At 53.7% G+C, this 13,286-nt stretch overlaps 1 protein-coding gene across 2 annotated transcripts in view; it reads left to right on the forward strand.

Annotated features, from left to right (window-relative positions):
- Positions 1-12,476, forward strand: part of ARHGAP8 (Rho GTPase activating protein 8) — a 67,354-nt gene extending 54,878 nt beyond the window's left edge. For both annotated transcript variants that reach the window (XM_032416473.1, XM_032416475.1), the window contains exons 9-14: positions 2,723-2,796; positions 5,323-5,400; positions 5,729-5,857; positions 8,445-8,548; positions 10,776-10,986; positions 11,656-12,476. In XM_032416473.1, coding sequence (XP_032272364.1) covers positions 2,723-2,796; positions 5,323-5,400; positions 5,729-5,857; positions 8,445-8,548; positions 10,776-10,986; positions 11,656-11,669 — 610 coding nt within the window. In that variant the 3' untranslated portion in view covers positions 11,670-12,476. The remainder of the gene's footprint in view (positions 1-2,722; positions 2,797-5,322; positions 5,401-5,728; positions 5,858-8,444; positions 8,549-10,775; positions 10,987-11,655) is intronic.
- The last annotated feature ends 810 nt before the right edge of the window (positions 12,477-13,286 follow it).

The raw sequence follows: 13,286 nt of genomic DNA on the forward strand, positions 1-13,286 counted from the left end.
CAAGCATAAGGAACATGAAGAAAATGACACCAAGGCACATCATAATCAAATCGCTTAAAACCAGCGACAGAGCAAATCTTAAAAGTAGAGGAAAAAGAGACACTACCCACAGAAGAGTGACAGCAGATTTCTCTTGGAAAGATGCAAGTCAGATGGCAGTGGAGCAATATCTTTTTCAAATATTAAAAGTTCTCATCTTTAAAAAAATTTTTTTTCTGAACTAAAATTACATACCCAGCAAAAACCTTTCAAAAATGAGTGCAAAGTAAAAGCTTTCTCAGATAAAGTTGAGAGGATTTATCTCCAGCACACCTACATGATAGAAATGTTAAGGGACGTGTGTCAGACAAAAGAAAAATAATGCCAAATGGAAATTAAGATCCTCACAGAGGAATGAAGAGTTTTGGAAATGGTAAATATATGAGTAAATAGAAAATAAATACCATGTTGGAATACTGTATAATGTATGACATTAACACAAAAGATGTGGTTGAGAAGTGGAAGTATACAGTGGTGAGTAAAGTAGTGTTAATATTACTTGAAGATAGACTGTACTATATTAAATATGTATATTGGAAAACTAGGCCCACTACAAATAAAGACATACAACTAATCTATTAATAAGGAGATAAATGGAATCCTAAAAAATAATCAGCAAAACAAAGTCAAGGAAAGAGGGGAAATGAATAAAGAACAAATAGCAAGATGGTAGATTTAAACCTAGCCAAATTGATAATTACATTAAATGTAAGTGGCAGAGATTCTCAGTTTGGATTTTTTATTTTTCATATTTTTATTTTTTTTTTTAAGATTTTATTTATTTATTTGACAGAGAGAGATACAGCATGAGAGGGAACACAAGCAGGGGGAGTGGGAGAGGGAGAAGCAGGCTTCCCGCCGAGCAGGGAGCCCGATGCAGGGCTCGATCCCAGGACCCTGGGATCATGACCTGAGCCAAAGGCAGACGCTTAATGACTGAGCCACCCAAGCGCCCCTGGATTTTTTTAAAAAGGAAGATCTTACTGATGTTTAAAATATAAAATGAGGGTTGCGTGGGTGGTTCAGTCAGTTAAGCATCTGACTTTGGCTCAGGTCATGATCTCAGGGTCCTGGGATTGAGCCCCCCATCAGGCTCCTTGTTCAGCAGGGAGTCTGCTTGTCCCTCTGCCCCTCCCCCCACTCGTGTTCTCTCTCTTTCTCTCTCAAATAAGTAAAATCTTTTAAAAAAATGAAATATAGGGGCTCCTGGGTGGCTCAGTTGTTAAGCATCTGCCTTCGGCTCAGGTCATGATCCCAGGACTCTCCCTCTCCCACTCCCCCTGCTTGTGTTCCTCTCTCGCTGTGTCTGTCTCTGTCAAATAAATAAATATAATCTTTAAAATAAAGTAAAATGATAAAATATAAAAGGTTAGAAGACTACAAGTTACAAGTAAAAGGATGGAGGGGCTCCGGGATGGTGCAGTTGGTTGGGCATCTGACTCCTGGTTTCGGCTCAGGTCTGATCTCAGGGTTGTGAGATTGAGCCCCATGTCGGACTTCCCACTCACTGTGGAATCTGCTTGGGCTTCTCTCTCCCTCTTCCTCTGTCCCTCCCCACTTCATGCATGCTCTCTCTCTCTCGCTGAAAAAAATAAAAAGACCTTTTAAAAAAAAAGGTAAAAGGATGGAAAAATATATGCCATACAGCCACCAACCAAAAGAAGGCTGGAGTGGCTGTATTAATATCAGTCAGAGTAGGCTTCAGAACAAGAAATAAGCCCAGGGACAAAGACAGACATTTCATAATAATAAAGAAGACATAATTTTAAAAATTTATGGGCTAGTAACTGAGCTTTAAAATACATGAAGGAGAAGCTAGTAGAACCAAGAAAGAAATAGACACACAGTTCCATGAGGAGACTCCAGTACCCTTTTCTAAATGATTGATAGGACAAGTAGAAAACCTGAGCAACACCATCAGCCAAATTAACCTAATTGACATTTAGAGAACATGCTGCCTAAGAACAGGAACACACCTACTCTTCTCAGCTAAAATGTAGCAGAGCAGGGCTCCAGCCAGGTACGTCTGACTTCAGAGCCCTTTTCCCTCCATCCCAAGTATGCTGCCTTTCAGGACAAGAACGTTCAGCAGAGGAGGAAAGAGAAAAACAAACATTTTACGCAGGAGCCCGGTGGGGCCAGCTCACCGTAGGTGGCTCTGGCTTCAGATGCGAACTCTACCACCTGGGGTGGAGTGTGTGTGTGTGTGTGTGTGTGTGTGTGTGTGTGTGTGTGTCTGGGAGGGCCATTATTTTATATTTGTACCTATGTTTTAAAGTTGCGGAGCTCTATACCAGGATAGACCAGTATACACCATTGTGTATACACCAGCCCGGATACACCATTGTGTCTCGAATCTCTATCCGATGAGCGCAGTAAGAGGCTGGGTGTTACCAGGCGTGTTGTTTGATGGGTCAGCATCCAGTCTGGCTCTCCTGGGTCTGCCCTCATGGCCAGCTCTGCTCCTCATCCCTCACAACCTAGCTCAGAAGTTGCCCCATGGGAAGCCACCCCCAGCCCCCAGGTCTGCCCTGTATCACGTGCATCCTCTTGGTGGAGCCCTCAGCCTCTGCACTGTCCTTTTTACTACTTCTGCATCTCTGCTTTCATGGCGGCGTGGAGGGGACCAGAGTCTCCTGTCATGCCCAGGTAAACACTGTTACTTCCTTTTCTTTCCCCTCAGCCTCAAGGACAAAAATCAAGGTGAGCTCATCCCGCCTGTGCTGAGGTTCACAGTGACCTACCTGAGAGAGAAAGGTGAGTGAGAGCTGACTCAGCCAGGGGTGTGAGGGCCTCCGGGTGCACCTCCCTGGGGGGGGGGCCTGACTCACGGCCTGAGCACCCTGCAGACCAGGGAATTGGAGGGGCTGGAACCTGTGCAGGGAGGCTGACCAGGATGGACGGGGCTCAAGCACATGGATTGTCTGGGTTTGAATCCTGGCTCCACTGTGTACTGGTTGCGTGACCTTGGGCAGTTACTTACCTTCTCTGGGCCTCTGATTCCTCATCTGCCCAGTGGGGTTAGTAACGGTACCTGGGCCTAAATGACATGATACACGTAAAGCCCCCCATAAAGGGACCCCTTTGACATGACAGCTTGGTTTGCAGGTGCCTTCCCCAGTGGGGTGGGTGCATTCAGCGACCAGAGGGGGTGAGTCTCCAAGACTCCTGAGGCCAGAGCTCAGATCCACAGGGAGAGTGCGGAGGTATGGAGGCTGCTTTCACCCTGACAGGAGGATGGTTCTCTGGGTGGGACAGGCCGTCGGGGAATGGGGGGAACCCCCTGCAGGTGCAGATGCTGCAGAGTGGGGGTGCATCAGACGAGATGTGGGAGCCACCACAGCTGGGGTCCCTGGTGCTCTGTTACTTGGCGTGCTCCTGGAACTGCATGCTCTAATCATAGAAAGCTCTATGAGGCAGCGCCTCTCTAGCTGGGGGATCCGATTGTCGTTTGGAATGGTCTCTACTTTGGCGAGAAGTCGTTTGCAGCACTTCCCATTCTGCTCCGTGTTTCAGGAACCAACAGAAGATAGTGCTTAAGGACCGCGAGTCAGAAACCGTGAAAGGGAGTCTCCCTGGGTTTAACGTATCAATTCGTTTATTACAAAATCAAACAAAAAACCCAGGCCTGAGTAGGAACTCCGTACATATTTGTTGGATGAGTACATGATTAAGCATGTACTCATCGGGCGCCTCCCTGCATCCAGCCCGGATGGACGAGCTGGGGTTGCCATGGTGACCGCAGCACCCAGCCCCTGTTCTGGGGGCTCACGGTCGGAACCGAGAGACTCCGTGATGTTTTCCTCCATTAACGCTGTGACAACCACAGACTTACACGGGGGTGAGCTGTCCTGGAGATCAGGGGACCTGAGCTCTGACACGTGGGCCGAGGGTCTGGATCACTTTCCTCGGCTGCATAACAAATGACCACTTAGTGGCTTCAAATGGCATGAATTTATTCTTTCAGTTTCCGTAGGTCAGAAGTCTGGGTGCTCTGGGGCCGGTCTGCTCAGGGTCTCATAGAGCGAAACTCCAGGTGTTAGCCAGGCTGCATTTCTGGATTTCCACACTCATTAGGGGGGTTGGTGGCCACACTCCGTTCATGCAGAGATGCCCATTTCCTTGGCGGCTGTCAGCCTCTTTCTCTTCCTAGAGGCGGCACACTTTCCCCTTCCCATGCGGCGCCCCCTCCACCAACAGACAGCCTCCCACATGTCGAATCCCAGCCTCCATGCTCCAGATCTCTGTTGCCAGGAAGAACCTGGTCCCTTTTCAAAACGCTTGCCTGATTAGGTCAGGCCCACCCAAGATAATCTCCATCTTAAGGTCTGCTGCTTTGGACCTGACTTCTGTCTGCAGAGTTCCTTCCCTGCAGCATGTAGACTAGTGTTTGAATGAATACCTGGGAGAAAGTGTCTGTACCACAGGGTCTAGGAATTTGGGAACTTTTCCTACTGCAGTCTCTCAGAATAAAAAGAGAGGGACCAGCCACTCACACAGAGGGAACAGTGCATGCAAAGGCCGGGAGGAGTAAGGAGCGTGGGGCAGACTGGAGGCTGGAGGAGGGGGCAGTGGGGCTGGAGAGGCCGGACTGTGCAGGTCCGTGGTAAGGCCCCATGGGAAGCTAACCTATGAAGACGGGGAATGGCTCCGTTTACAGACTGATCAGAATCGGACGTATAACGTTGAACAGCTCACTTGGTTTCAGAATGGAGAAGAGGCTGGGAGGGGAGCCCAGTGCTATCCCCTAACCCTTGGCAAGCACTTCCTAGGTGTCTCCTCTATTGGGCAACTGGATTTTTAACTTTATTTAATTTTTACTACTTAAATGGAAATTTAAATCACCCTGTGCAGCCAGTGGCTGCCATACTGGATGAGTCAGAACCCGTGGAGGCTTCCGGACGCTGTGCCTCGTCCCGTGGACCCTTTCTGCAGCCCTCAGAGGCACGGGCTCGTGGCCTTACCCTGTGGACAGGGCGGCCGAGCTCAGAGAGGCTGTGTGCTTTCACTGAGGTCACACAGCTGGATGAGCAGAGTTGGGCTGGACTGCAGGTCCCTTCCTGGGGGCCGCAGAAGTAGAGAGTCAGGTGGGGCTGGGGAGTATAGAAGTTTGAAGAATAAAGGTGGGGATGTTGGACAGTGTGGGTGGCTGGGAATGAACCAGGCTGGAGAGCATTCCCTGCCAGCCACAGGAGGGTGATGTGTGGGCAGGAGGAGTCATGGAATGTTCCAGAAACCTGATGTGCTGGGACCTGTGAGATGCCTGAGGTCCTCTCTCCGTAGGACTCCGCACTGAGGGCCTGTTCCGGAGATCGGCCAGTGTCCACACCATCCGCGAGATTCAGCGGCTGTGCAATCAAGGTGAGTCTGTCCCCCAGAGACCCCTCATGCTGAGCCTCCCACCTGGCCGGCCTGCACCGCCCTCCAGGGCCGCAGAGTCCCAAATGCCGGGGTAGCGTAGCTCCCCTGCCCCACCCCACCCCACCCCCAGAATAGCCCAGGGCTCTGGAGAGCAGAGGAGGGCGCGGCGGCAGCGTCCCCGGGTCCCACAGGTGACAGGGGCACGCCCTGGACGTGTGGCTCCGGGAAAGCTCTTCCCCTCGGGAGTTTTAAGCCATCTGCAGCAGAGCCCGTTGTGAAGCGGACTCCCCAGCCCCGTCAGAACTCACATACGATGTTCTGTGTCCAGGGAAGCCCGTGAACTTTGATGACTATGGCGACATCCACATCCCTGCCGTGATCCTGAAGACCTTCCTGCGAGAGCTGCCCCAACCACTGCTGACCTTCAGGGCCTACGAGCAGATTCTCGGGATCACCAGTAGGTGCCTGCCCTGGGGGTGCCAGCCGAGGACCAGTCCGGGGGCCAGGGGCTGCCCCGCATCCTCCTGTGCTGTCTGGCACGGTGGGCCACGGTGTCCACGGCCAGGCCAGGCCACCACGGCCGGGCTAGCTGCAGGGACAGGCGCGTCGTTGACCCAAGGGTGGCAGAATCCCTGCGGCGGCGGCGTGTCTTGCGGTGGGTGGCGGCGATTACCGGAAGGAGAGCAGGAGAAGGCGAGCCGGCCAGGAGGATGAGCAGAGGGGAAGGCTTGGCGGTGTGACTGACGTCCTCAGACTTCCCTAGGAGAGGGAAGTTAAAACAGGGTCGCAGGGCCCCACCCCGGAGTGGGCTGAGAATCTGCATTTCTAGCCAGTTCCCAGGTGATGCTACCAGCCAGGGTTTTGTGCCATGGAACCCCGAGCTGCGAGGACTGAAGCTCAGCCTGTGGGTGGAGATCTGGCCGCAAAGGAACAAGTCTTAGGAGCAGAGCTTGACCTGTGGCCTTTTTGCACCAGGGGGTGGGGCTGGGCTGGGGCAGATGCTGAGAATTTTTAAGAATTATGATGGAAATAACATAAGCACAGAGTGTAAAAAAAAAAAAACACCCTGAAATCAACGGAGCAGAGGCTCTGTCATGAAACGGGAGTCCCGGCCGACCCTTGGGGTCCCACGCCGGCGCGGACCCGGCAGAAGCCCCATGCGCGCTCCCCGCTTACGCATGCTGGCTTCGAGCTGGCTTCCTAAATGTTTTCTACCATTACCCATCTTCTCATCCTTCCCTCCTTGTGTGCATATCTACTCGTTCTTTTCATGGTCATGCAGCCTTCCGTCCACTTTATTACTCTCTGGGTAAACGTTTGGGGCTGTTTCCAGTTTTGTTTTGTGCCCTGCAAATGTTAAGATCAGATAGTCCCGGAGTTCCAGTTGTCGAGAACCGAGATGCTGCCAGAGGCTTTAATAAAGATCCCGCTCTCTGGGCTGTGGCCTCACTCGGCCCGGCTGCATGCTCACGGGCATATAGGGTCACCAGATTTAGCAATAAAAAAATACAGGATGCTCACCTCAATTTGAATTTCCAGTAAACAATGAATACTTTTTTAGTGTAAGTAATAGTTGCTGTTTATCTGCAATTCAAAGTTCCCTGGGTGTCCTCTATTTCATCTGGTAACCCTACTCGGGTGGGATGGGTTTCTCCTGGAAGTGATACAAAAGCAAGGCTTTCTGGGGTACACTCGGGAGGAATGGGCTTTCTGGGTGGCCTGCAGTGTCCAGGGCACAAGGAAATCAGGGGGGACATCTGTCTGATCTGCAGCAAGGAGGTTAAGAGGACTGGCTCAGAGCCGCACAGATCTGGATCCAAGTCTGGGCGTCACCACGCATTAGCTGTGTGACTTTGGGCACGTCACTTAACCGCTCTGAGCTCACTTTCCTCATCTGTATAGAATGGGGGCTGCTTTGAGGATTAAATGTGCATAAAACATGTGGCATCGCTCATGGCACCTGCTAAGTGCTTTCTGACAGTCTGCAGGCGCCTCCCGCCTGCCTGCTCACCCCTTAGTGCTCTTTCTCGAAGGGACCACGGTGAGAGCTGGAGGTAGACCTTGTACGAGGACCCGCTCTGGGACCATAATTCGTAGAAAGATGACATTGAGGCCAGGAAGCTGAGGTCCAGGCACCAAGATGGTGGCCTCCAAGCTCATTGGTTTCTTGGGAACATTAATTTCACGGGAACTCTCTGTCCGTTGACATTACCCACGACAGCTCGAGTTCATGAAAGAGCTTTTATTAAAAGGCCAACAAGAACATTCATGGTAGGGAAATCTGTGCCCTTCAGCAGTGGCTGTGTTTGGAACGCACACGGTGTTCACGGTAACCCTGCCCGAGGCTTAGCTGGAGGAGGTGAGCGCGTTGGAGGCGGGGGGAGTGAGTGTGCACACGTGTGTCCGCAGCAGGAGCGTGCTGAGCACCCGGGGAATCGTGGGTGCGCTTTGACTTGCAGCTTATGGAGCTCAGTGGAGGGCTTAGTTACGAGGAAAGTGGGGGGTCTGAGTCTGGGGCAGCCTCACCCAGGTTCTTGGTGCATGGGGGCCCTGAGCTGCAGGGAATCACAGACAGGTTAAGTCGGTCTGGAGCAGGCTGGGCAAACTTTCTGTAAAGGGCCAGGTCGTCTTTCAGGCTTTGTGGGTCAGTCCGTGTTGCCGTCCTCCGCTCTGCGGTTCCGCACAAGTAGCCCCAGATGACGTGTAAGTGAAGGGGTGTGGCTCTGTGCCAGTCAAGCTTTATTGACAGAAGTGGGCCGTGTGGCCCACAGGCTGCAGTTTGCTGACCGCTGGTGTAGACCATTCCCACGTATGAAGTGAGTGAGTGGGCTTCGTGCGCTCTCTGGGAGGGCGTAGTTGCAGTACCAGTGTAAAGAAGGGACTGGAGCCCTCGGAAGGGAGGGCTTTGCGGGGAATGGCCACATGGCCTGGAAGGGAGTGAGGCCCCCAGGCCCGACGTCGGGACAGTCTGTCCTCAGAGCTGTCCCCCCTGCGCCCATGCCGTCCCTCGGGGAAGACCGAGGAAGAACCCTGTGCCGTTGTAGGTGTGGAGAGCAGCCTGCGGGTGGCCCACTGCCGCCAGATCCTGCAGAGCCTTCCAGAACACAACTACGCTGTCCTCAGCTACCTCATGGGCTTCCTTCATGAGGTGAGTGGGCAAAGCAGGGCCCCGGTGGGGAGGCCCAAACTCTGTGCCTGGCCCAGGGGGCCCCCTCCTGCACATGGTGCCCACACAGACCAGGGTCTGGGGTCTCCCTCGCCCACAGGACTCCACTTCTGTGCCTGCCCCTGCTGACCCCATACCTGGCGGCCCTCAGTCACTGATGGGACCTTCTTGGTGGAGGTCCTCTGCTCCCGCGTCATCTCCTGCAGGGGCTGTCTGTGGAGGAAGGGGCTGGGTCCCCAAGCCAGGGCACCGAGCCTGACGCGCAGTGTGAGCAGACTGAGCAGGCCGTTCCTGAGAGAGGAACGTGTCACCGGGTGCGCGAGTGTCCTGGGGCCGCCGTAACACGGTACCACTGCCCGGGCAGCTACAGAGATAGAAATGTGTGGTCACCGTCCTGGGGGCCAGAAGGCCAGAGTCCGGCTGTGGGCAGGGCCGTGCTCCCACAGGGGCTCTAGGGGAGGGTCCTTCTGCCCCTCCCAGCTCCTGGTGGCTCACGCGTCCCTTGGCTTGTGGCCACCTCACTCCTGCCTGTCTCCACACGGCCTTGTCCCCTCTCTGTACAAACCTCCTTCCGCTTCCTCTTACAAGAATGCTTGTCGTTGCATTTAGGGCCCACCTGGATAATCCAGAATGATCTCACTTTGAGATCCTTGATTACATCTGCAAGGACCCTTTGTCCAAATCAGTCACATCCACAGGTTCCTGGTGGATATCTGTGTTGTGGGGCTGCCATTCCACCCCCTACACAGAGTGAGAAAATGAACGGTGAGAGAAACACCTGTCCCGGCTCTGGGTCTGGGCTGAGCTCCCCACTCCTGGGGCAGGGAGCAGTGGTCTTCGAGGTCAACAGGGAAAACCTCAACAGGTCCAAACGGGCCCCTCCCTTTGGTTCCAGACCCACGACCCTCTGTCGTCTGACCCTTCCTGGAACACTCATCCATCCAGGCCCTTTATAGGCAGTGTGGGGTGCAGGCATGAATGAGGCAGGACTTGGCCATGGGGCTCCCAATCGTGGGGCGCATTTCCACCCACAGTGTGGCGACACCACGGCAGGGTCCTGCCCAGGGTCTTCGGGGCTTATGCAGGAACCCTGCTCCATGGCAGGTGGCCTGGGGATGTGATCACCAATGGAGGGGAGGGGACCTCCGGGCAGAGCTAATGTTACATGTTGGAGTCTGTCAAACACCACCTCTTGGTTTTAAAAATAAACTATTTCGGGGGCGCCTGGCTGGTTCAGTCAGTAGAGCAGGTGACTCAATCTTGGGGTCATGAGTTCGAGCCCATGTTGGGCGTAGAGATTGCTTTAAAAAAATAAACTATTTCGTCTCCCTCTCTGTCACTTGATCTTATTTCTCAGAAGCCAGAAACTAAGTTATCCTAATCTTTTTTTTTTCTACTTCTTTTTCATTAGCTAGAGATGGATTTATTTCTCTGTCCTCCACCATGACACTGACATTAATCATCCCATGGGGCTCGGTGCTGCACAGCATTGACCCCTGGTGCGCACCTGCAGGGGCGTGGGGGCTGCCTGTCTCACAGATGCAGGGCTTCCTCACCAGATCCATAGGGGGTCACCAGCAGTGCAACCCCCCCAGTAGTTCTGTGCTCTCCCATGACCCCCGAGGCTCTGCATCGCCTACTTCTGATTCATAGAGGTCCCCAAGACCCTGGAGGCAAGGAAGAGGTCAGGCCATGCCCTCTTATGGCCCCCCTGCCACCTACTGGCCACATGACTTCGGGCAAGTCCCCTGCATCTTCTGGGCCTTAGTTTCTTCATCTGTAAGATGGGTGATGTATCCTGCTTTTTGGGGTTGTAAGTGCTGTAAGGGAAGCTCTTCCCCTCCCCACCGTCCCCAGTCCTCCAATGACCCCCGTGTGCTAGTCAGTCTTGACTATGCCCTATTCACCGGCCAAAGTGTGGATATCAGAGACGTGGTCTGGCTGGGTGACACCAAACACCCTGCTTGCACCCACAGTGCTGGAGGCCCCCCCCCGAGGGGACCTCCCCAGTCCTCTGGAATGGAAGAGAAGACTGGGGCCCTGAGGAGATCCCAGAAGGAGCTTACAGACGGTCAGAGCCAGAGGGTCCCTTGGAGACGGAGTCCTTCCTTCTACAGATGGGGAAACTGAGGCCCAGAGCAGGGAGCTGGCCGTACAAGGCCGTAGCACAGAACCCACAGTCACTCGCGGTCTCATGTGTGTCCTCCAGGTGTCCCGGGAGAGCATTTTTAACAAAATGAACAGCTCCAACCTGGCGTGCGTCTTTGGGCTGAATTTAATCTGGCCATCCCAGGGGGCGTCCTCCCTTAGCGCCCTCGTGCCTCTGAACTTGTTCACCGAGCTGCTGATCGAGTACTACGAGAAGGTCTTCAGCACCCCGGAGGCCCGCGGGGAGCTCGGCACCGGCGTCCCCGAGGCAGGTGAGTGGGGCGGCCCCTTCGCTGAAGGCCGCACAGGATTCAGACCCTCCACAGGCCCCGCCTCGCCCCCCGCGCCTCTGCGGCCCCTGCCGGCGGCTGGGACGCTCCGCTGGGGCGGGAAACGCCACACTGAAGTCTGTGTGTGCTGTCCCGTGCTTTGTAAACTTGCCGTTCAACTTCTGGTGGACAGCCAGGGTTCTGCCTCTTGGCCCTTCTGCATTGTTCTCGGGCTGTGGGCTGAGATAAGATGACGGATCCCTCAGAATCCTAACCCGGTGTGGCTGAACTGGGGCCATGCTGGGAGTCTGTCCGGCTGGGACCAAGGTCCACTGCTGCTGGAACGCCACTTGGAGCCACGCTGTTTATTACTGTCCGCGGGCGAGCAGCGAGCTGGGCGTCTCTTCTGCTCTGGCCGGGGCTCGCGCGGGTGTCGGGCTGGCTGGGGGTCGGCTGGGGGGACACAGCTGGGTCCCTGCTGTGTGGGGGGTGGTTCTCGTTTGCTCCCCACCCCTCACTCTGCTTCATCATCCTGCTCCTTCTCGTGCCCTCAGCTAACCCAGGCCAGAACGGTCCTCTTGTGCAGCTTGGAAAGTGACCGTGGTTTCATTTATTTCCTGTTCTGCCACAAAGCCTTGTTCTTTTCTTCCTTTTTCTTTTTTTCAAACCCAGCCCTCCAGCTCTGACCCCGCCACAGCCCGGCACGGAGAGCTGAGACCCGGCCACAGCCTCTGGACGAGCTGCCTGCCGTCTGCACCCCTGCCCCCGGGAGGGGGGGTCTGTGCTCCCACAATTCAGCACAAGCCCAGAAAAGCCTCAGAGTTCTGTTGCCAGGAAAAAAAAAAAAAACAACCTGAAATAAAAATGATGGGTCCCTTAAGAGCGCACCGCTGTGAGCAGCAGAATTAACAACGACATTAAATCAAATCTCGTGCATTATGCAGAAGGGTTTACGGTGTGACGCACGGCTGTGAAATGTATGTCTCAAATTTCCTGACTCCGAGAGGTGGCCCCAAGACGTTTTCCTGTGGCTGCTTTGATAACCGTCTCCCTTTCACGAACGATAATTGTGGAATCCCAGCTTCAGCACGGCGTGGCCTTGTCACCCTTCCTTGTATCAAAGCACCATTTCCCTATCATTTCCACAGCAAAGGAGAGCGATTACGGTGCTAATGTGTGGCAAGCACGCATGGTGCATTTCAGCGTCAAACAATGAAATGTGATGTGGAAATGAGGACTCCAGGGTGTCTCTGTTGACAGGATGTGTGGAATAAATTGTTCAAACATTCACTTTTGCAGAAACGACAGAGATTTATTTAAGTGACTCCAGAGATTAGGCAGGCTGCCCAGAACTTGTAGCTGATATCCACAATGAATTTATTGAATCCCGTCCAGAACATGAAAGTCAGTGGCAAAGCAAGCGGCTGGTCTGCCCCGGAGAGAGCCAGGCTGCCATCACTGGGGGGAGCCAGGACCGGGCACCTCACTTCTGCCACCAGCTGAGATTCACAGCTCTGGGGTCCTGGGCCAGTCATTTTGCCCAGCGCAGGGAGTTCTAGGTCAGAAGGCTCAGCTTGGGGTTCTTTCCCCCCATGGTGGGTGCGTGAGCAGGGTGCATTCCTCGAGCCTTTTCTTGCTGGTACAGTGTGGAGGGCGGTATCCACTCTGCAATCCCCTGTGTGCTTTCGAGCACCTGCTTTGGGCCAGGCAGTGCCTGTCCACAGATACAGAAATGAGGAGGATGCACTTCCTGCCCTCAGAGGCTTGCGGAATAGCTGGGGAGTGAATAAGCAAAGAAATGCACAAAGAAGCGTATTTGGAGCTAAAGCAGTGCGCACAGGACACAGGCAAGTGCGGGGAGGGGACGGAGGAGAGAGTCATGGGCACCTCCCAGCTTTCTCATCTTGAGATACACGGGCAGCAGAGGGTGGTGGTCTTCCCTGACGTGGAGAGGGTGGGAGAGGAAGGGCAAGTTCTGCTGTTGGTTTGATCACAAAAAGTCTGCTGTTGTGTTGTAAGAACAACCACTGCTCAGAAGGGAAAAAGAATTCAGTGACAGAGTGTAGAAAGAGAAGGTGAAAATCACTTGAAATTTTACTGCCCGTAGATAACCACTGTTCATATTTTGAGGAACGGGCACTTTTATATACTGCCAGTAGAGAGATAGATTGGTCCGGTCACTTTGGAGAGCAGTTTAGCAAGCTGGTGAAGGTAAAGGTGATCCAGCAGTTGTGTGTCTAGGCAAGGAACCGAAGAGGTAGGTACAAGAGCATCACTGCGGTGTTCTTGTCAGAGCAAATAAT

Source organism: Phoca vitulina, unplaced genomic scaffold, assembly GCF_004348235.1.
Source record: "Phoca vitulina isolate PV1807 unplaced genomic scaffold, GSC_HSeal_1.0 scaffold19, whole genome shotgun sequence".
NCBI classification, from domain to species: Eukaryota; Metazoa; Chordata; class Mammalia; order Carnivora; family Phocidae; genus Phoca; species Phoca vitulina.